Source organism: Acipenser ruthenus, chromosome 11 (genome assembly GCF_902713425.1).
Source record: "Acipenser ruthenus chromosome 11, fAciRut3.2 maternal haplotype, whole genome shotgun sequence".
Classification (NCBI taxonomy): domain Eukaryota; kingdom Metazoa; phylum Chordata; class Actinopteri; order Acipenseriformes; family Acipenseridae; genus Acipenser; species Acipenser ruthenus.
In genome coordinates, this window is record NC_081199.1 from 11,003,037 (window position 1) to 11,027,836 (window position 24,800).

Consider the following 24,800-nt stretch of genomic DNA (forward strand, 5'->3'; position numbering starts at 1 on the left):
GCGAATACCTATACATAAGTCTGTGGCCAGAAAGATTACAATATGATTGCCTAGAAACTGTTCATAACCTCTGGTAATGTCCTCTGTTCTAGGTATTCGTGTCTACTACTACTACTACTACTACTACCAATAATAATAATAATAATAATAATAATAATAATAATAATAATAATAATAACAATAATAACAACAACAATAATAATAATAATAATAATAATAATAATAATAATAATAATAATAATAATAATAATAATAATAACAACAACATGGAGAATTCGAAGTAGAGGAGTTTTAAATGAAATGTTAAGGTACATTTTATTAAGATTTAAGTCCAGAACGAAACTTCAATTTTAACAAAGGCTGTGTAAATGTACAGTAAGTCAAGCCAGTCTTCTTGACTATGTGATATCATAATGACTGTGTGCATATAGTTGGCACACAGCGCCTCCAGCGGCAAGATTTGGGCCGTGTGAAACATTCTAGTAAACTATCCCTTCCTTTGGTCACATGTGGTCTCCGAGCCCAATGAGATGGCGAATCTCCCTCCCATCCGCCGCCATTACATCGGTGTGCGTGCTGGGCAGCCCTGTGTGTGTATGTGAGTGACTGTGATAGCGGCAGCGAGACGTCTCACACACATTGGGAGCTTCTCTCTCTCTCTCTCTCTCACACACACACACACGAAAATAATAGTGAAGACACGGAGAGATAAAAACACTGCCTGGGAACAAAGCGACACACACCGACAGGAGCCCGCTGGCTAGTACTACTATCGCTATTTTTGGAGTCATGTAATATCCCCGCTGTGTTTATTTATTTTGTACATTTTTTTTTTCCAGGGGATTTTCTTGTTTTTGTTGTGGGTTGGAGACCTCGCGAGTCCATCGTTGGTGTGTGTGTGTTTATTTTACATTAAACAAATACATATGGAAATATGTCCCAGACTGGCGTCATTATCGCTAGTATTAAGTAATTGTTATTACCCCCCATCCTCGTCGTGCTTTAGGGGTTATTGTTAATTTCTGGGTTCCTGAGGCGCTGGAGGACGTTTCGTCATGGTGAATTGAAAGGAAGGAAGGCTTTTTTTTTAACCTCGTCTGGTTTTTTTTTTTTGCCTTTCTCCTGATGTAGACTAACAAGACTTTTTTGGGAGGAAAAAAAGAAAGAAACAGAAACTGGAATACATTTTTGGAGGGAGCTGGGGTTATTTTTCTGGAACTGAACCAGAGAAACAAAAGCTTCCACATTCGTGTTTCTCACTGTTTATTTATTGGAAAGTGAAACAATGATGAAAACATTTCTCCTTAGCATCTAACTGCTACGGCATGGTGGCTGTGAACAAAAAAAAAACCTATAAATAACTAATAATATCCGCAAAAACTAATCGGAACTGAGATAACCGGGTATCGGTATCGAGATATTTTTTTATTTGTTTTATAGTTTTTATTTATTTACAACATCAAAACAGTTTTTTCTTGCCGCAAGAAAGAACAGGACCTGTCTTTTTTTAATCGAGCTGAGGTTCATATTGTTAAATCAGCACACATCTGGGGATTCCGGGAGTATTATATTGCACACCTTTTGCAATTTACTGTTTCAGTCCAGCCTTTTGTTTTATCATTGAAAAATACCCTCAATATTTAGGACGAACTGGGAGATCAGAATAGTTTATGAATGGAGTTATGAACACAAACTATTTGAATTTATTACTGATCAATTCCGGATTTGTTCTTTTGGTCTATTGTAATCCAACTCGTCTAGCTACGGCTTGGGGATTTACTGTTATTTAATCAAACCGGCACAAGATGGACCTGTTTTGGACGGAAATACACACTGGCTGCCTGTACGAATACGGTACTGAAACACGGCACTTTTTGTTTTGAATCGGTTCGGATCTGGACCTCCACAACCAGATATTAGGAACCTCAGGAAACTCATTTTGGATTTACAAATATAGTTAGTTTTACTAGTTCTTTTGACACCGGTATTGATTTATAATACCAGTCAATTTTGGATTATCTTCACCACGATTTGGGTTCGGTCGCGCATTTCTGCGTGCTTGTTGTGGATATTACTTATTGTAGAATTTGATATTCGTGGTGTGAGTGACCCGATTCGGCTCGGCTCGGTCTCAGTACCGGTCCCGGATTCCGTCATGCCCAGCTCTGGCGAGCCGCTTCGCGGAGGATCATGACTGCTGCAGCGAATTGGGTGGCTAACGGGGCGAGCCTTGAGGACTGCCATTCCAACCTCTTTTCTCTGGTAAATAACCCTTTTAAAAATGCATTGCAATTAAACAAACCGAGAAACCTCTTCAGTCACAATCTGATGGGACCACTTAAGAGTTCTTATCATTAGCACAGAGGTGAACACATTACTGCTGCTGTAATATATGTAATAGCGCAGGCAGAACGCAGAGAGGGCTACAGCAGCATACCGTGGTCTAAACGTCACAGTCAAGTTGTAGTCTTGTTCTAGTGGAATCATATAGATTACAGTGTAGGTGGCGCATAGTATTAGAAGTTAAAGGTGCTGCTAAGTTTATCAGCAAAACAAAACCTCTATTGCGTACAGTATAAGTTTGTGACGAGCGGTAATTTAGGCATCCTTGGGGCGCCTTTAGGTTTGGAAACTTCATGAATATCAATTTAGCAGTAAGTTTCAAATAACTTTAATTGTAGTTGATGATGATTTAGTGATTTGATCAGCCTAAACCAATGGTGCACAACTCGGTCCTGGAGGGCTGGTGTCCCTGCAGGTTTTTATTCCAAGTGCACCCAAAAGTACTTTAATGGACCTTATTAGAAGCTTAATTGGTCCAATTAACTAAGGGTATGGTTATAACAAAAATCAGGAGGGACACCGGCCCTCCATGACCTGAGTTGTGCTCCACTGGCCTAAACCTTTTACACAACCAGAGAATCCACCTGGATTGCTTCCACCTGATTTTTTTGTAGGTGATGGAATCCAGGGTGATTTTCGCACAGTAAAATGGTATAAAGCAAACCAAAAGATCTGTGGCTATCCCTGTGCTTTATAGATTTGTCAAGCAACCCCTCCAGTCACTGAATATTTTACTAATTCCCATTCTCAAGCTGGCTCACATATTTTAACTTCCAGCATCTAACATATAATAGCAAGAGACTAATGTTAATTATAAAATTGTGATGCCTTTCTATTCTTTGTTCTTTGAAGATTCAGTAATATATTTGAATGAAGCAGGATTTACAGTCATTTTTGGTGTAATATTTACTGGTAATATGTTCAGTGTTAGTGATAGTAGTCTGTGTACACATTGCCAGAGCAATATGACTTATTGGCCACGGCTTTTCCTGTGGCAGTCCAGTTGAATTAATTTTGAATTTGTGTTAATTTTTTTTAAATGATCTTCAAAATATTTGTTATTTAGACGTCACTCATGTGCAATCCTATGAAACCATGTTTCTAATGCATATGCATTTGCAGACATTTTAAAGTATCACCACAAAAGATAAATACTGTTTTTAATTGCAACTTTCTATTTTTATTCTGTCCCTGACAGGCAACTTGAGAGCGGTAATAGAGTGAGCATTTGGCCTACAGTATCCATGCGGTAAAACTTAGCAAGCTTTAAAACACAATAAGATCTTTACCATATCTACCATGATGGTAATGTAAAGTACAAGGCTGATTTCATATTGGTTGCTGCGGTGGGGAACCCTCTAATATAACCAAAGGGAATGAGAACTTGTCCTAATAGAGAGCGGGTTCAAGTGACTCAAAGAGTGATCTTATAGCTGTCGGGTCTTTGCAGTATTGTAGATGCAGCTGGTCACAAGGACAGAGTTTACTTTACCTGCATCCTCGGATTATGCTCATAAAAAGGTTAATCCCTTGTAAATAATTTATAGAAGTGGTATCGCTTCCCATGTAGCTGGCTGCTGTTAATTATCTTATCTCTGGTGATGACACCCAGAGAATTTGGTCCAGGATTAGTATCCTATCTACCAAGCAAGCAAACTCTCGGGCACACAGCATGCAGACGGAGGATGCCAGGTACTGCCCATTTAGGGACCCCCGTCTTGGTCTATTCCAAACATTGCTCTTGTGTGTACAATATCAGGGTGGTGCGGTATCTGTGAGGGAGTGGGGTGGCAGGGAGTGCGGTGGTTATGAAATGCATCTGATAATTAATGAAATATTGCAGATAGGAACTATAGCACTAGTTTCCATTTATTTAGTGCTTGTGAAAGGAGAGAGACAAGGGAACTGTCAGACCACACTATCTATCGAGTACAAGTTGATGAAGCAGGGGAGGGGACTGACTGTTATGAAATGCTAAATATCTGTCGAATGGAAACCGCACTTAACATTAAGGTTCTTCAAGGCTCATGCTGCGTTAACAGTATTCTTGGGTGGCCAGGAAACTTGAAAAAGATGTAGATGCAGCATTTTCCATTTGAATCAAGAGATTCTCCCTAAGTGTAGGGGCAGGGTGTTTTTCAATGTAATCATTTTAATTTCAGTACCTGCAAATGAAAGAGCATGGTGAGCCTTGATCTCCTCATTAGAGGACTGGATCCAAAAGGAACACTCAGTGCAGCGGGAATAGAGAACAGTGAGGCAAAGACTGATTGACGTGTGCAGCAGAATCTGGGTTAGCTCATTTCTGGAGCAAGGAGATCTTTGTCTACCAATTCATTTAGTCATTCATTCATTCAGTTAGTGGAGCTGGTTGATCATGAATGCATTTTGACAGAGGCAGTAATCCCTGCAATAGAACAAATACAGGTTCCTGGTTTTTGGTGTTTTTATTTTTTGATTTATTTTTCCCAGCGTGTGTTTGTAAATGTATCTTTGCCATTGCGTCTTAACATTTCATATCTCATTAAATTTGCAATATAACAGACTTCATATTTTCGTGTTTAAACTGTACCCTTCACTTTGACCTGTGACCGAAGGTGGTCATGCAGTATCACGGTCATGTGAGTGTTTGGTTTCAAGATGATAAAGACCAGTAGACCTTTTCAGATGTTGACTTCACATTTGGCATCACAACTTTATTCTGTGATTCTCTAGGTCAAGATTATAGAATAGACCCTTTTTGCTGCTGCAGACCGTTCATCCTTTGCTTAAGTCTTATAAACACGGCAAGGTAAATGTGTCAGTAAACATACCATTGACCTCTGATGCAATATAGCTGCCTTTTAAGGTCATGCGCATTTTATTAATAATAAAAAAAAAACTATATGGTCTCCACATATGGTCTCCGTCATGGTCTTACAGGTAGTGCCCTCTAAAAGCTAACAGCACTTTAGTATCTTGAAACGCACTTTAAACAGCTGCATAGCTAAAAGATAATGACAAGCATCGGACATTAATGCATAAGTATGAGTTAAAGCAGAAGAAGGGACTGTTTTTTCTTTCTATTTGATTAACTTATTCTACCGTCCAAGTAAACAATTTCACTGCCACATTGTGTGACTTCAGGCCATATTAATAATTCCACTGCCATAATACATGTAAACCTGCAGTATGATTATTTTCACATGTTCTATATGTCTGATTTCGGAAGATATTATTTGCGATTAAGATTACTTGTAATCGGTCTGTGAAAGCAGCTGTTAATGTTTAGTAAATAATTTTCTCGATCAAGTTTCATAAAGTCCACATGCATTACTATTGTACAGTTCGATTGCTAATTTGGAATTCTTAGTAAATACAAAAAGAAACAAAATAAGTTTCAGCATTATGAAACCACCCTCATATTTGTCTGGTGAGTGAAATAAAAAAAAATCATGTGATGTGGCTTTCTCTGCCTTTTGAAAATCACTATGTTCACGTCACGTGCATTCTGATGCAGCCAGATTCAGTTTCTAGGTGTTTATTCAAATAACGCACATTTTGAAAAAAAAAGTGACCTTATTAAGAAAATGTTATGTTCGTCTAGCCCTGATTTACTTACGCATTAAGTATGTTGAAACCTGCCACTTCTAGATTTCCTGAAACGCATATCACAACATAAATAAGAAATAGAAGAAAAGATGCTTTTCCTTAATTTTACTTTCATTTATATTTCAAAGACAAAATATGGGTACATGAATCAGACACTCTGCAACAGTTGCACACACCGGAACACGCACACAACATGGTTTTCCTGAATAGACTCACAAAACCTTGCTGTTGTCTTGCCTTCTGCACATGATCAACAATAGAGATTACCCAATCTGGTGTTCTGCCAATTTAGAATAGTTAGTTATAGCTGAAAGCTGTTTGGGACCCATATAAAGTGTTTAACAAGTCATTTCTTCTTGCTGTTTTGTGGTACAGCATATTAGGGAAGAATTTGACCAAGCTGTGCCTCTCGCTCTTCTTTTGTGTGGTCAACAAATATTTTACTTTTGTTTCAAGAGCATCAACTGTATCCATGTTAAACTTCAAATGAACTGAAACAGATCCCATAGATGTAAATAGAAACATGCAGGATTATTAAGTCCTTGCTCCAACGAGCACATTTTATTTCCTAAATATAACAACACTGCTTAAGTTTCAAAAGTAGAAACAGACAAATCGGAATGTTTGCTCAAATCTACTTATTTAGTACAGAAGTGGCACGCACTGTTTTTAATTTGTCTTTCAGTAACTGACATGATTAAAATGGTAAAAACTACTTTATCATGGCATGTTAATTTTCTGTGCCTGAAAACAAAAACTGTGTTAAAAATGTATGCAAAAAACCCTGTATTTAATTAGTAAGCCCAATAAACAGTTTTGGTCCTAGTATTTTTTAACTCAGTTTACTACTCACTGTTTTGCTGTCTTATCCTATTTTTAGGATGCTCTATGTCAACATTTACAGTGTGTGTGCTTGTGGGGCTGCTGCAGTGTAAAACTGGAGTGTAAAACTAGCCATGCAGTTGACAGCAACAGCAGTTTTCGACCAACAAAAATACATGTGTTTTTCTGGAAATGGATTCCTAGCATCCTTGATTGTAATCTTTTCAAAGAAAGGCTTTTTTTGGTATCACTCCACAGCTATATCTGACCCAGAGGCTAAGTTTTTGTGCTTCTTTATAGGGACCAGCAGATTGAGTTCTTCTTAAGAAGCTTGTTCTCTTGCCAGGACTCTTAATTATTATTATTATTTATTTCTTAGCAGACGCCCTTATCCAGGGCGACTTACAATCGTAAGCAAATACATTTCAATATTATTATTATTATTGCTGTCTTTTATAAAAAAAGGTATTTTAAATATTAAGAAGGGGAGACATGAACAACGGTGCAGTTCGGGCGTAGTTAACGATAGTTGGACAAAGATTTTAAGTAGTTTTAAAAACTTGTTAAAAGTAACTCTAGTCCCAGCATTGGTTGTTATCAAAACAGTCCACTACCAAAATAACGATGTGTTGACCACCCTTCATAAAACTCTATGAGAAGTATTTCTTTCTCCTGAGTCCAGGTAATTGCGGCTTTTGTTTCCATTTCAACTGTTGTTTCAACTGTAGCAGATGGAATCACGTGACACACACCAGTGCTCTGATTGGATATTGCCTGGAACCTGTTGCTTGGAGTAGGATTGCTGTCCTCTCAAGCAATTGCGTTGCCACGCAGTTGCCAGAACGTTGACAATATGTTGTCAGGGCTGTTATACGGGACAATCCTCACGGGATTTGGTCGCAGGCGATAAGTTGCTAGTAAATTGACTAGTGTAACAAGGGCTTAACGCTGACAATCTTAATCGTAAATATTTGACAGAAAATGATGATGCTTTAGTTGGTAAACTTATGGAAGGCATTGATGGAAATGTCCAGTGTGATTTTTGACACGTCTCCCGATAACTTGGACCGTCCAGTTCTGTCAATTTTCTTTTCTTTTTATGATCTCAAGGCGAATAAATCTGCCTTGTTTTCTGCTGATGTCATGTTCATACCTTCTGCAGACTATTTTCGTCAGCACAGCAATTGCCCAAACGTTCGCAAAGTACCAGCTAACTTGGGAAGATGTGGCCTCGACTTGCACAGATTCTGCTTCATCATACATGCCAGGGTCATCAGAAACCAGAACTGCTATGCATCATATTTCACATGTAAAGTGTGTATACTGACTTTTACCAATGTTTCAGAAAAAAAAAAAAAAATAAATTGACCGATTTTATCCCTATTTTAATATTTATAAAATAAACATTGAAATTTCTTTTTTTTTTTTTTAAGATAAAAATCGAAAGTGTGGAACACTGTGTATCTATGTACAACCGCCTCCACTTTCTCCCTTTGCTGTGGGGATGATAGTCAAGCACTGGACAGTGTGTTAAGTGTTGGTTTCTCCACTCTGATGGGGGGCTGACCTGGGCTGTGTCTTTATTCAGACTCTACTTACTAGTGATGGGCACCAATATCGATATTTTTCGATATCGATAATAATTTAAGTATTCGCAATATTGTGGAATTTAAAAAAAAAAAAAAATTCTCGTACGCTTGCTAATACTGCTAAAAATACGAACGCAGTATATTCAAGTTTATTTTATATTAAGATAAACCAGTCATGGTCTGTCTCATAGGCAAAACCACCAGACACCAAAGTATTATTTAACCATTTTATTCCATTGACTGGCATTTTGGTACCAAATGCTGTTTGCATGCTGCATTAAATTTGGCAATATTGGCTGACCGTAAAGTTGTATTATTTTTTCTTTCGTTTATAATATTTTTTCAATTCTGTTAACTGTTGCTTGATTAAAATAAATCCAAATAATAAATAATGTATTGGCATTTACTTGAACAACATAGCTTGAAAGTAAAGGTCTGGTACATAAATATCAAGTAATAGGTATATGAAATGGGGGGAAAAAAATGGAAATTACTTATCAAGTGGAAAAGAGTAATGTTGAAACGGAAAATCACTTTGGTCTACAAATGACATTTATATACACAAAGCACAAACCGACATACCACTTCCTTAGGAGATTAGCATGAGCTACTATAGGAAATCTGGAGACGCTTCCCTATTCGGCTGGTGGTTGCAGTCTGCTACAAAACTGCAATACATGGCTTTCTAGCTTTACTGTAGAAACTGTAGACTTACAGTAGAAATCACATTAATGTTTATGTAGCACCATGCAAAAGGGTACAAGTTATTAACGTAGATTGTATACACTCTATTTAAGACACTCAGTGTAATACTGTTGTAGCTCAATTTTGCCAGAACTTGTTGCCACAAGAGGCACTCTGATCGATGAGCCAACTGGTACAGCTGGTGAGGGCGTAGGAGTAAAAAGCATCAAAGTGAAAGCAAACGTAGTTAACCCATTCATTAATGCCTACATTTTTTTTATTCTGTCTAGTTTGCACCGTGCCTTTTAGCACCCTAAAGGCCTCGACACACCAGCGATTTGCGTTGCTTCGCTTTTTTTGTTTTGACGCGCAATAGACAGTGGAGACAGGAAGAGGAGATTCGTACTGTACATAAGTTTGAACATAAATTTCCATTTGACTTGAACATAAAAAGGGAATTTAGATACTCTTCTGAAACAAAGAACCTTTATCTTTAATCATCTTTAGTGCCGTGCCTTTTTAAACATAGACATTAATCACAGTATGTGTTTGTGTGTGTGTTTTTTTGTGTGTATGGGTGTTCTTTTTGTGATTATGCAGCAAAAGATCTGACCGGTACATCTTGTGGGTCATATAGTGATATTTTGCATTTTAATAAAGACTGAATCAGCAAAACAAAGCACATAAAAATACAATAATCAACAGTCATATTAATTAATTGTGCAATGCGAATATCGTTTCCTGAATTAATTGTATATGCTAGGTTTCAGATCGATCTTAAGTCAATGCGTAAGACATTTTACAATGCTATAACAGATAATCACTGTATTTTGTATACTTTGAGTTAAAAAATATGGTCTTACATAGAAAAAGTAGGTTGTTTTTAAAAAAAGAAAAATGTCATAACTTTGCTGTACTGTTATTGACTCGGTATATGATTGTACAGTTTGGCCTTCATCACTAACATCGCTTGTAAGCTTGAAACTGATTGGTCCATTCACGGTGTCCATGGAAACATAAGCCCGGAAAGAAATGCCCTCAGAGAAGGAATGTTTTACTTGACTTACATACGTAATGATTTGTGGAAATTGCATCTATATTACTGGAACAAAATAAACATTTTGAATACTATTCACTGGAACATACAAGCACTAACAGTTATAAATTTTTTTTTTTTTTGTGTTTTTCTTTTTGAAATAACTGTTTAGGCAGCTCATCTGGCAAAGTAGACGGCAATTTAGCTGGCCACCAGCTGGAAATGAGAAGGCTGTAGTTGTACTCTTGGTATGTTACTTAAATTTACTAGCAAATGTGTTCCAAACTGGACTGAAAGGAACATTTCCTTAAAGTATGTTATACATTTGTTGAGGTGAGGTGGGGTCACAGGGAACCTTTTGTGTATCTTGAAGAATTTAGTGAACCAGTCAAGCTACAAGGTTAGATCAGCCCCTGTTAATCACTAATTGATTGATTGTGTTCACTGTTATATTAAACCAAAATCCTACAAATTATATTCTACTTTTGTGTATCTGTTTTGTGCGACGGGTAGGGGGCAAGTAGGGTTTTCTAGCATTGTGTCCCTTGGACAACAAGTTTTTATCATAAATTGCACACCCCTGTATGTATAATATTGCAATTGTGTGTTTACATTTCTTTGGTTTGGAAGACTTCAATATTATCGTTATTTAAATACATGCACAATATCGATGTAACATTTTCATATCGTTGCCCACCACTACTACTTGCTGTACTCATTACATCCTTCTTCACTTCGCCACAAAACAGAGAAATAAATAATGTGCTGAATATTCACTTTGTGACTGATATTTAGCCCTTCATTGCTACAAAAGTATGGAAAGCAATTGCACTGAGACACTCCTACATCCCTGTGCAAAACTGAGGGAATAAAAATTACATTTAGATAAACTGGCATAGCTGCCACCCTAATTTTGGATCCCACTACTTGGATTCATTACCTACAGAGAAAGTGCAAATTAAGACAATCCGAGAGCAATTTACTACATTGTGTGGTAGTTTGAGCCATTCAGCTTTTCATAAGAGTTTCATTAGAGACATCTCAGATTAATTCGAGCCATTATGCTAAACTGTTTGTTTTGGTGATGCTGATATTTCCCCGTGAAAGTACATGGTGCTAACAAAATAATTTCAGCAAATCTTACCTAATGTATTGCCATGCTTTCTTTGATCTCACATTTTCTTGTATGAAAAATGCACACATTATGGTGAAGGTGAAGTCGATTTTTTAATGACCATTTATTTGAATCTGTTAGTGAATAATATGTATTGAACACTCAGATACTTCGATGCTGCATATCTGGTCAACTTTGAGAGGGAGTCTGAAGCAAGCAGGTCGGCATTGAAAACACGTCAGTCATAGCAAAGGCAGTGATTGGTACTCAAAGACGATGCCTGAAGCTTTTCGGAGTTCTTTTTTGGAGAAATAAGTATTTTTTTTTAATGTTCTGACATTTTTCCTTCTAGAACTCCATCTCCAAGAAGCAACTCGCTTGTCAGCTGCGTTCCTTCAACGGGAAGTGCTGCAAAATCAAATACACGTTTAACCTAGTGTGTGCATTTTTCAGATAAGAAAGGCCTAAGAAGTGATGGTAATACATGTTTGTAAAGATTTACTGGAATTATTGTTAGCTCCATTCACTTTAAGGAAGCGAGTGCAAATATACTTAATCCCAAAACTGTCATCAAGGCAAAATGTGAGCTATCAGGTGCCTGTGCAACCAGGCAGTCCCATTGTCTTTTAAATGACATTCTACCAGGCAGGGATTGAACCCAGGGAGTGCTACATCAGCATTCTAAGCGAGTACACTAGCATGCACAAAAACAAGGTAACAACATTACATGCTGGGAAAAAAAATGAGCTGTCTTTGCAATGGAATTATCATTCTAACCGCTAGTCAGATTTAATCCCGGAGATTTTTCCAGTGCTACTACAGTACTGTATTGTGTAGGTCTGGTGGTTTTCTACACAGATCCAGCTCACTGTGCATCTCAGTATAGTTAGTTTGGTCCTTTAAGTGTGAAGTATTTAAGTAGGGGAAAGCCAGCTGTGTGCTATAATGAGAGCCTTACATTTTCTTACTTCAAAACAAAATACGTTTTTTGTCCAGTAAATTAGGTGAAATGGAAATAGATTTCAGGCAGCACTACACTAAATCACAAATACAAAAAACATAAAACTACAGTGTATTTGTGCTATTAAGGCCAGTCAAGGGATCAACTAAATGTGGCTTCTTAAAGTCTTATAAAGGCTGTATTTTTTTTCACAGTTATCACAGTTTTCACGATATCCGTTCAATCTTCCCATTGCGTGTAATATGTAATTCCCCATGAAAAGTCCCATTGAAAGAGTAATGGAAATATAATTTTTTAATCACTTAAAAATAAATACAGCAAACATTTGCCTTATTGACACACTACCTGTTACCAGACCTTGTGGTCAGTTCTTATTACAATTACAGCAGGATTGTTTGCTGAAATTGCAATTACAAATACAATGCTGTTTTGTTCAGTTACAGTTACACAAAAAAAAAAAAAAACATAAATAGCTACACATATTAACATGTTTACTGTTTATTCTACCAAGCAGTAATCACAGGTACAAATACAGAAAGCTAATAAGTTTTTCAGACTAATGGGTTCACTAAAAGTTATTGAAAATACGAGAAGAATGTTCACTTAATAACACAACATGGAACTGTGAATAATTAAGCTTGGAAGAGTGTGTATTTGAACTGTAATTGATTAATTATATGGTAATTACAAATACAATTATGCAGGTTTGCCAAAGTTCAACTACAATTACTTCTATATTAGGGCTGCAACGAAGGGTACGTTTTGACCTTCGACAGTTCGGAACACATTACTGAAGGAAGGTTCGAACCTTTGATGGTACTAATTTGCATAATGTACTAGTGACGTCACCATAGCTACTTCTTTCTATTTGATTGAAAATCATATTTTACAGGTAATCCATATAAATGGAATAAAACATGCACATGTAGTTTAAAAATACATTGTATAGAACAGTAATCATTTTTTTTTTATAATTTCAATAAAAATAAAACTACACATTTATTTACATGTAATTGATGCTGCATGCGATATATACAGTAAGCTTGCATTGCAGCAGCACCAACTGCAGCAGACTTAGGAAAACAAAGCTTTATTTAACAGGCACTGTTTCAAGCAGGTTATCAGAATCACCGTCACATTTTACTACTATTAAAAAAAATAATAATACTAATAATAATATGAATTTATGCTTGTCAAGTGACCCCAGAGATTGGACGTGCCTCCATGAACAGTTGCTTGCACAGTTTGCATTTAACTTTTTGGTCGTCTAGGCATTTAACAATAAAATCTCAAACAGCAGAGGGTTTCGAGACATTTCTTTCAGTAGAGCTTATGCTGTACAAGGCTTTGCTGTTGAGATGGCAAATTAAGAAATTAAAGGTTTGCCTCTGGATAACACGAGCTGGAGGGGGGAGTGGCGGACGGTGCTCAGTTTTTGAAATTAAAATTATTAGTGTTAACGTATATTTTGTACGTTTCAAACATATTCTACCATAGCACTTCTCTTACACTGTCTTGTACAGTAGGTATTCAGTCCATATTTTACTGAAGCACTACAACCGCTATAGTTTTTTAAATAACAACCGAACACAGCCCTAAGTCTTATTGCAATTAAAATTGTAATTGACACCAGGTCTGCCAGTTGTACTGTATTTAGTAACTTGGCAGCCGGTTTAGTTAACTTCCAGTAAATGATTGCACCGAGTCAAAACAAAGGAGACGTGGCTATTCGGGTCTAAAATTCCAACTGATCGATCGTATTTTCTCCAAATACACATTAAGATATGGAAAACAGTTACCTCAGTCTGCATGTAGTTTCTTTGGGAAATATCTTAAAACGATCATCAGCTGAAATATACTTTGCTTTCTTTGTCGTCCATTTCTACTATATTCTCTCCAATGCTGAAAACTAGATTTTAGCAACCTAAATCAAAACAATACAGAACCAACTTTGTCCCGCCCCCTCCTGCACAGTACAGGTCACATAAAAGCAGTAAAGACACACTGATAGGCTGATTAAAACTTTGTCATTTGAATAGTAAACAAGAACGTTAACTGCTTTGGAGAATTTAGTTATGTAAATGTTTAGTTATGTAAATGTTACTTGTGGACATTTTTTGTTTGTTTGTTTGTTTTTTGCTTAAGTGCAATGCACACAGGACGGCGAAGGAATAAAAAAGGGATATCTACAGAAGGAAGATACATAGTTTGCGTCGCTTACGTTGTGCAGTAGTTCATTTAAACAAGTTTTCTTTTTTTTTTTCCTCTCCGTACTTGTTTGTATGCATTGGCCCCAAAGAGGTGAATTTCGCTGTGACCCCTCAATTTCACGATTTCCGCAAAATCGCGATTTAGGTACGTCCCTATTCATAACCCGGTCTTTAAGAGACCTGGCATCTATTTACCATATTTCCCAGAAGCCCTGGTGCTTATTAGAGACCTGACGAGTATTGGAGACTGGTGATTATTTTAAGTTTTACGGTAGTTAACAATATCTGTATGGTAGGTTGCAAGTTAATACACTTTCAACCTCTAAAACTCTGCTTATTTAACCCTAATTTAAATCTGTTGTATAATGTTAATCTTTACTTAGATTCCTACTGTATGTGCCAGTAGCAGAATGTCCCCTTGCCTAGTAAATGCACTGTCCTAAGGAGTGAATGCACTGTGCTGTGTCACAAAAACTAGGGATAGTCTATTACAAAAATGTCAAATGATAAAAACACTTGTAAGATATGTGATGAAAGTTGTTCCACAACTCACAGTGCCTTCTGTGCACTTTCATTCACGATTTACAGGAAGGCAAACTATGAAGGAATGAAACAGAGACTAACAAAAGTAGATTGGAGTAAAATAGAGAAAACATCCACGGAAAAGGGATGGCTGTTTTTTAAAAATGTAATACTAAAGGCGCAGAACAATTACATCCCAAAAGTAGACAAATCTAAATCTAAAACAAAATTGCCAAAATGATTTAATAGATCAATTAAAAAAAATATTCAGAGAAAAGTCACTTTACAGAGCGTTTAAAAGGGACCAAGAACAAAGTACACAAAGAGAACTTGGAACTGCAAACACAAGTCAAAAAGGAAGTTAGGAAGGCCAAGAGAGAGATAGCAATGAGCATTGCTAAGGGGGCTAAAACCAATTCCAAAAAGTTTTTCTAATATTATAACAACAAGAGAACATTCAAAGAGGAGGTAAAATGTCTAAGAGATACAAATGGCAAAATCATAGATGAAGAGAAAAAAATAGCAAATATATTAAAGGATTACTTTTCACAAGTTTTTACAAAGGAGGATATGGGCAACATGCCCCACATGTCGACCTGTTCCTATCCAGTTTTAAATAACTTTAGCATAACAGAGGCAGAAGTGTTAAAGGGACTAGGAGCTCTTAAAATAAACAAATCCCCTGGGCCGGATGAGATCCTCCCAATAGTACTCAAAGAAATGAAAGAAGTTATTTACAAACCGCTAACCAAGATCATGCAACAGTCTCGACACAGGGGTTGTACCGACAGACTGGAGAATTGCAAAGGTAATACCGATCCACAAAAAGGGAGACAAAACCAAACCAGGTAACTACAGACCAATAAGCCTGGCTTCTATTATATGTAAACTATAAAGATCCAAAATGGAAAATTACCTATATGGTAACAGTATCCTGGAAGACAGTCAGCATGGTTTTAGGAAAGGGAGATCGTGTCTAACTAACCTGCTTGACTTTTTTGAGGATGCAACATCGACAATGGATAACTGCAAAGCATATGACATGGTTTATTTAAATTTCCAGAAAGCTTTTGACAAAGTCCCGCATAAAACAGTAATTCTCAAAGTGAACGCAATAGGGATTCAAGGAAATGCATGCACATGGATTAGGGAGTAGTTAACATGTAGAAATCGGAAAGTACTGATTAGAGGAGAAACCTAAAAATTGACAAAGGTAACTGTAGAGTACCACAGGGATCAGTATTAGGTCCTCTGCTATTCCTAATCTACATTAATGACTTAGATTCTGGTATAGTAAGCAAACTTGTTAAATTTACAGACGACACAAAAAAAGGAGGAGTGGCAAACACTGTTGCAGCAGCAAAGGTCATTCAAAATGATCTAGAGCAGGGGTTCCCAAACTTTTTTACATGAGGCCCACCTGTTCAGCTGCATTAGCCACTGCGGCCCATTATTAGCACTCCTTGGGAAAATGTCAAATTAAAAACATTTATATGTTTAAACCTGTAACATTATAAATAAACCTAATCTAAACTGTGCTTTATTCATTTAAATACATATTGTGAAAGATGGAAATCACATAGAATTGGCACGGAGTTAAAACATATTTTTCAAAACACTTAAATTTAAGTAAATAAAATAAATTGCAAAAACTAAACAGACGTTTTTATCAAACCTTTAAATTAGGTACCTTTGTATGATTGAAAATTTTAGAAATGCAGGTATTTTTCTTGGTTATCAAACAAGAAAGATGTGCATGTCTCTTATTATTCCCATTCATAAATACCTGCACAGGAATCACTTTGAGTAAAACCAGTACAACGTGCACAAAAACATAACTCTTTAAATCCTAATTTCTGAACACTGTAACTAAAACGTCCAGCCGTTACCTCATACGCTGAACTGTCATGCGCACAATACTGAAGGAAACGAGAGCCTTGCATAAGTTACTTTTTTCGCCACTACCCTGTACAACCAAATACAACTTCAAATACAAAATCAAATACAAAATCACAGGAAGGCAATCAATTACCCGAACCCTAGCCCCTGCTCTTCCGTTCCCAAGAATAAAAGGCAAATGCGTTTGTCTGCTACAAGCAGACAGCATAACAGTGTAAGCCAATAAAGTTTAGCCGGGTTCACAAAGTGTACAAACAACGTCTAAGATGATATTTCTTTGTTCAATTCTCGATTTTCTTCGGCACAGGTTTTTCCTTTTGTTTGCTGAATTAAAATACAGATCACAATGAGCAGCAACGTCACAGCGGGTATCTCTACCAATTAAAGCAACAGTAGGATAATGTTGCACAAATAACCACTTTTTTTTGCTGTATTCAGAATAAAATAACACCTATCATATAAAAGCTAAATATACTACATCTGTTTAATTCTGACAAATAATAACATTTATAAAGTAATCTGAATGTAACCTGGCCAAAACAACAGAAAATACATTCCAACATTACAATAGCATAACATTTTTTTTTTTTTTTTTTTTTTTTTTTTTAATATAAATTTAGTCGTTGCCAATTATTTTTTATTATTTTCTCCCAATTTGGAATGGCCAATTATTTTATTACGGTCGGCTCACCGCTACCACCCCTGCGCTGATTCGGGAGGGCGAAGATGAACACACGCTGTCCTCCGAAGCATGTGCCGTCAAGCCGACCGCTTTTTTTCACACTGCAGACTCACCATGCAGCCACCCAAGAGCTACAGCGTCGGAGGAAAACGCAGCTCTCGGGCAGCTTACAGGCGCCCGGCCAGACTACAGGGGTCGCTGGTGCGCGGTGAGCCGAGGACACCCTGACCGACCTAACCCTCCCTCCCCCCGGGTGACGCTCGGCCAATTGTGCGCCGCCCCTTGGAAGCTCCCGTCCTTGATCGGCAAAGGAATAGCCTGGACTCGAACTCGCGACTTGCAGGCTATAGAGCGCATCCTGCACTCACGTAGAGCGCCTTTACTGGATGCGCCACTCGGGAGCCCCATATAACATTTCTACCAATTACAACTAGCCATTAAGTACTGACCTCTGATGAATCTAAGTCAAGTTACTTTGTTTATTCAATAACCTGTAAGTAATTCAAAACAAGGAACATTCCTGGTTGTGCTTTTGATGGTCGGTGCAAATGTTGACGTTACTATCCATTCACAAAATGTCAACAGTAGATTTTACATTGAGAACTGCAGTCCAGAGTTAAAAAAATAACCAACTCCCAAGTATCTTGCTTTTTCTTATTAGTCACTGCGTTTTGCTTAACATTTAGTATTTAGTCTTTTATATTCATCATAACGTTAATTACCTTTCTAATTTCAATGTTTCCCATTTTTGTGTGGACTCGAATATGTAATATGCTATTCGAATATTTTTATTTTTCATTTTCATGTAATCGTCTATTCGACTACACTGACCCATCCCTAAGTAGGATTATTATAGTTTTAGCATTGCTGTGACCATATGGTAACAGCTCAGTTACGGGTTTGCTTGTGAAAAAATTAGTATAATTTGTACACATACAATTTTAAATCATTTCCTGATCAGCACACAAACGTGTGCATGTTAAATGGCTGAAGTAACGTATATTGAAAGGCTTCGTTTAGCCACTTTCTTTTTCTTTTGAGTTAGACAGAGTTTCTAGCTACACAGTTAGAAACACAGTGAAAATAAAAGCCATCATGACAAAAAATATATAAATTATATATATTGGGCCAGATAAAATTGATCCGGGCCAGAAAAACACAAGCTCAGTGGCCCAAGGGGCCAGAAGTTAAAAATCTAAACGTAGAGCCCTGGAAGTGATTGAGAGTAACATAATCTAGGGGAATTTGAAGGCAGCTGTCCATCTGTCTGTATGTCAAACATACTGTACGTGCTTACAGTGGATGTTATGTTACATATAGCTCTAATTCTCAATTTACCGCTGTGGTGTGTGGATGAATGTTGCCATGGGTCTGCTTGTTTCGTTAGCTAGAGTATGATCACTTTAATCAATTGTTTGCATGCTCTTTGATTAAAATAAATCAAGATTAAAACCCCAAATGGTTTTGAAAATTGAGCTTTTACAGTATCTATTCAGTGATTCTAAGATATTTAGTGAGCAAGGGGTTTGAATGGGTTTGAATTGTCACCCATGCACCCAGTCTGCACTTCATACAAACAGACTATAACAGATATTCAGTAAGCAAGGATTCACAGTGGGGTAAAAAGAGCAGAGTGCGGCAGATTGATTTTGCAGTTAAATCCTCTGTTGTCGTGTTTGTTTGTGTTGAAATAGTCATCAGGAGTCAAAGACAGAGCGAGCTGTGGGTGATTGGCACATGCTGCAATGATCTAGACAGAGCCACTGATTTTTACACAATATCCAGGCTTGCAATTCCAGCATGACCCTGACCTGAAGTGCTACAGCTGAGTCAGCACTGAGATCAACACCACACAAACAGAGAAGCAGCTAACTCCCAGGGGGGCTGGGGGCCTCAGCTTGTAGTAAAAATAAGTAAATGAAAGTGAGGTATTGTGGGGGCTATTTTAATGTTCAAAACAGTGGCCGATCTTAGTTTTCAACCTGCTGATGGGGTATTTATTTATTTATTTATTTATTTATTAATTGCATTTAGAGTGCTCAATTGTTTTGCCTTCGATTTTCTCCCTATACAACATTTCCAGCAAGTTGGGCACTGTTTAAGCGAGACATTTCAGAATGACGTGCTTGCCTTTTTTCTGTCCCATGAGATTCTGACTTGCTCTAAAGCAACACGACTCGTTTTTGACCCAAATGGCGTTCCATAGAGATCACAATGCGTGTGCACGCATAATCTGGTTTGTTTACTTTTTGCTGTCTAAAACTTTTAAATAGATGTTCAGGAGCTGCTGTGTTGATTCTGTATTATTGTTAGTTTTTTTTATAGATTAATCTCACATATTACAAAGAGGTCTTTTTCATTTGCCATGTTTGAAACTGTCTTGCGAATACGAAGATCTGAATTTTGTATCCGAATACATGACACAAAATATTCGTTCAGATATTTGTTCCAGCACTAAAAAATATGCATAGCAATTTTGCTGTACAGCTTGTCTGCCTCACCTAAAACTTCCACTAACAACTACATCTCCCAGAATACAATATATTCAGTTACTAGGAAACTGTACACAAGAAAAAAACAATCCAACAAACATTATCCAATCTCTGGCTAGCCCTGTTGTCTTTGCAGCCAATCACAGTAAGAATAAGAAGCTACACAGGTTGACACTTAATGCACAGTCATTTTTCAATTCATTTTTTTTTCTTGTGCTTCACTTTTGTTTGTACAATAAGCTTTGTTTCTGCAATGGTAAAACACAATGTTTGGGTCTGCTAACACAGAAACATACAGTAGTTATGCAATTATAGTTTTGGCAGGGAAAGAACTCATGTAGAAACAAGTCAACAGGCAGACTAGTGAAAAAGACATTTTGATGACCAAAAAGCAAAATAACGCCTATAAACCAGTGAATAACTCTAAAACCAACAACATGTGTAATAATTATATTTGTGTCGTTGTTTGTTTGTGGGTATGGGGATAGGGGTCAGTTAAAATGTGCTCCGGAGCTTCACCTTGCTGTAACAATTTCGGACTTTCACATAAAATAATTGACTACCCCTGCAATAGTGGAAATGGCTGATTGGTTATTGCCAAGAAGGAATCCATTGATGTGACCAAGGAAGTCCAAGACAGTCTGAAAACTTGGCTTGTAAACAGAGTTCTTTAATCTAGAGTAGTGCCAGATAGCATGTTTGCTAAAACACGTGTTTCTTTTAAAACTGCACATTTGAAATCTATATAATGAATAGGTGTGCACTTACAGTACTTTAATACAGCTCTGTCTAATGTGTATGCCACACTGTTGAGTTTTACATATACAAAACCATGTCTCCAGTGCAGCTTCATTCATGTGCTTCAGAGTTCATGCTGATTAGGAGCACAAAAAGTAGTACTACAGCACTGTGGCTCCCGATCCCTCTCAGATCACAAGCTCTTCAAGTTTTAATCTCGTACAAGTTTGACGTCGTCAGCGACAGCTCCAGTTCTCTGCCAAACACCACAAAAAAACAGCAGATTTTTTCCAACAAGCATTTATCCAACTCAAACAACTCGTACAGCCACTGTTTCCATGACAGCAAATCAAATAGTTCCTTTGTAAGATGTAGTCACTGATAAAGTGTTAAGCAGAAACAGAGCACTCACAAGAGGGCTAGCCTGTGAGACGCTTTACATGTGAACAGAATCGTTTTTCATGTGCACACCCTAGCATATGTGTTGTCATATTGTGGAAAACCATGTATGGAGAAAGTTGCTTACCTAAAAACTGCAGGCTAGAATAACATTAGCCTATTCTATATGGTACTTTTAAAACACTGTCATTTCAAATAACAACAAATGCATCACTAATAAAAACAATTATAAATGTCTGCCGACTACATAGGGTAGTCATAAGGGTACATTGTGACACCAAAATGATGCCAAAAAAATAGCCTAACCACGCTGCACCTTTTTAGAAGTAAAAATAAATTAAAATGACTATTTCGTTTAAACATAAAAATACTTTTTTGTTTACATTTTGATGGCTTTCATTGTTAAAAAGCTATGAATAATTACTACTATTTTTAGTAGCAGAAGGATGGCTGCTTAGTCACATTTAAGTGACAGAAAGCATGTGTGTATACTGTGGATTTACCATGGATTTTAAAATATCCTTTACCATACCTCTCTGGGCTTCACAATGCCCACTTATGCCCTTTTTTTGCTTTTACTGTGGGAAACTTTCATAAGGGTAAAACTAACAGGGAAGCCTAAAATGTTTCAAAAGCTTTGAGGCAAGCAGCCATGCTTGATAAATTCGGCTGGCGAGATCTTGATATTTATCCACAGGCCCGATAACCCTACGATCTTCAGCCAGCAATAACCACTGATCTGTTCCCTCTGAACATGCCCCAGCCATGGCGGGCCATTTGACATACACACTGTCAGGTTCATTGTGAAAAGACAATTTCATTAGTGACCTCTTGTGTTGTGTGTCTGGCAAGGGGAGGGAGTTGAGCAGGGCGAAGAGGAAATATATTCGGCTGCAGCAGAATCCGAACGCTCAGTGTCGATTGCTAAGCTCTTTCAAAGGCTATTAAAATCTCAGCTAAGAGCTGTTAGGGTTTAATCCTAGCCTCGGGTCAGAGGTTCGGGTAACACCGATACTACTCTGTTCATACTGTGTGCTTGTAAGGCATGGAGAGGGTGTATTGTACAGATTTGTATATGTGTTAACCCTGAACTCTAACTACTGACTGTAGCCTAGGTTTAATAACTTTAATATATGGAAATGTATGTTATGATTATATATTTTGAGTATGTTGATGTCCATCTAATTTAATCATTTGAAATATTGCAAAAAGGGGACTGATTTATTTTTAGCTTAAAAAATATGGATAATAAATGTAGAATGTAGGCATATCATACTTACAGAAAGTAGCTTCAAATGTAATTTCATTTAATGTTTTAAATTAGATTTTCTATTTTAGAATTCACCTGGGGCTGTATAGTCCTAGTGCCAACTCCATTTATTTTGACCCTTGTAAAAGCTTACCACAAATCACATGCTGTTTGCTGGTTCCTCCAGTGTTGTGTAAAATAACCCACATGTCTGCACATATGAACACATCCCTGGTCTGCAGTTATAGTATGAGCAGGTGGGGCCAGGAGTCAGGTAGTTCACAAAAGGAGCCGGCAACTAGGATTCTGCAGGCTCAGGCAGATTTCAGATGGATTTTGTTTGATAGAAAAATGATACAGATTCAGTATCGTAACCATTGTAAATATGATAAAAAGTTAAAGAGAATGTAGAAACAGAAGTAAAATTAGATTTAAAGCTACTACAGGTCAAATACAAGTATACGGTAACACTGGTATGTTTTGGAAATCTAAGCAAGCACAGAAAACAATGATTCACTTTTATACTAGAATCTGATTGCGGGATGGCTGTTTACTGCATTCTTCTATACCCATCTGTCTGTTTTTTGCTGCAGTGATTGACCCTCCTTTATAGCTTTCCTTTATGATTTCAGAAATGTGTCAATTTACTCTGACAGCCTTGAGAAGATACTGTTCTGGGAACAGCAGCTCCTTGGGGTTTGTTTGCTTCGGTGTTTTCTACATTTCAAATGCAGTGACAGGGTCTGAATCTAGCCTGGCTTAATGCGATTAAACCTTAACTGAATCTGTGATACATTGTAGGCAATAAGATCCAGTGCTCGAGGTTTAGTACATTGTAAGCCCATTAAGCCACGTAAAGCACACCAAGAAAAAGCAAAAGCTTTAATGTTGGAATAAAGAAACGAGACTCACGTTGTGGAATAGCAGCTGAACCCGCAAGCCTATCTATGGCTTACTTTCCCTTTGCAAGGAGTTTTCACACTGGTGTTTGTTTCTTTATCGTTGGGCAGGTGAAGTAAGGACTGGGGTTGGGCATTTGTCGTCTGTTCTTTACTCCACTCAGACTCTTCCATTTCTTGAAATCCTGGAATAGATCATTGCCTCATGTTCAAATACATACAAAAGAGTGGCACTGCTAATAGTATCCGTTCACTACCAATGCAGAATGATTGAGGTGGGGCTGTGAATTTAATTTCAGTCTTGGCACTGTATTGATTGTAGTGTTTTTGTAAGTTAGGTTGTTGGAGTACACAGAGCTAATAAAATAATTCTTGTAAATTATCTAATATGTATTGCCATCACTTTTCTCACATTTTCCCGTATGAGAGAGGCACACATTATGCCAAACGTGTATTTGATATTTAATGGAATTTTTTTTGTATTGCATTTGTACACAATAAAACTGTGTCCCATCAACCCCACCGCAATGCAAGAAAATACAAAATAAAACCCCTTCACCCTCCCAGATGTATTTCTTTCATGGGTCTGTTCATATTAGCAAGGAGATTTCCCAGTCCTCCAGACTAATACCCAGGTCCTGCTCCCACGCTATTTTGACTCCAGTCAGGTTGGGGGTTGCATTATCTATTAAAAAGGAATATATATACCAGATGCTTGGTATGACTTCTGCATCCACTGATTTAAAACTTTAACTACTGATGAAGCCTGTGGCATTTTCAGACCGCTTCCTAACAAAAAGGCAGTGACATAGCTGCAGGTACCTCCAGAAGTCAGTCCTAGGAATGTTGCACTTATTTTGTATTAATTCAAGTGTATCAATGTCCTTCTATGTAAGTCTAAGCCTTTTTTGCCAACTTCCCCAATTCACACTTTTGCCTCCTATCTTCATTTTATGATTTTTCCATGTAGGAGAGTCTTGATGCATTTCAATGGACTCTTTCAACAGTACATGTGTCTCTGCCGACTGAAACAGTATGAGTTGTAACAGGATTAGAACACATTTGCTCAGGCTGTTTCTGTTCCAAGTAATCGACTGGGGGAAAAGGGTATTTGCATCTTCGCTTCAATATTTACCCAATCTGGTCTTTCATTCCCTGTTTTTCTCAAAGAAGCTATTTCAGTTAAAGAGAAGGCAAAATGATACTATTTCAAGTTTGTCAGTTTAAGACCCCCTTTATTAACTGTACCTTGTAATTTAGTCAGGGCTAGTCGTGCACCCCCCCTTTAAATAAATTGCAAAAAGCATTTGTTCAGTTTGCGTGGAAAAAAGAGGTTCAATTAGTAAAGGGATCAGAGACATCAAGTAGTTAACTTGTGGGGCGCATACCGTTTTTATTGCATTGATTTTCCCCCAGATTGAAACATTTAGCCTACTCCAGTTTTGCTAATTGGTTGTAATTTTATCTATAGAAATCTCTAAATTGGTGTCCATCATTTGTTCTAGCCTAGAATTTATCAGAATTCCCAAGTAATTTAGTTTATTTCAAGTATTTGAATTTCAATTTACCA

General features: G+C 37.3%; 1 protein-coding gene across 2 annotated transcripts in view; it reads left to right on the forward strand.

Annotated features, from left to right (window-relative positions):
• Window positions 1-518: 518 nt before the first annotated feature.
• The window catches only part of LOC117426866 (mediator of RNA polymerase II transcription subunit 13-like), a 131,641-nt gene continuing 107,359 nt past the window's right edge, over window positions 519-24,800 (forward strand). For both annotated transcript variants that reach the window (XM_059033352.1, XM_059033354.1), the window contains exon 1: window positions 519-2,262. In XM_059033352.1, coding sequence (XP_058889335.1) covers window positions 2,191-2,262 — 72 coding nt within the window. In that variant the 5' untranslated portion in view covers window positions 519-2,190. The remainder of the gene's footprint in view (window positions 2,263-24,800) is intronic.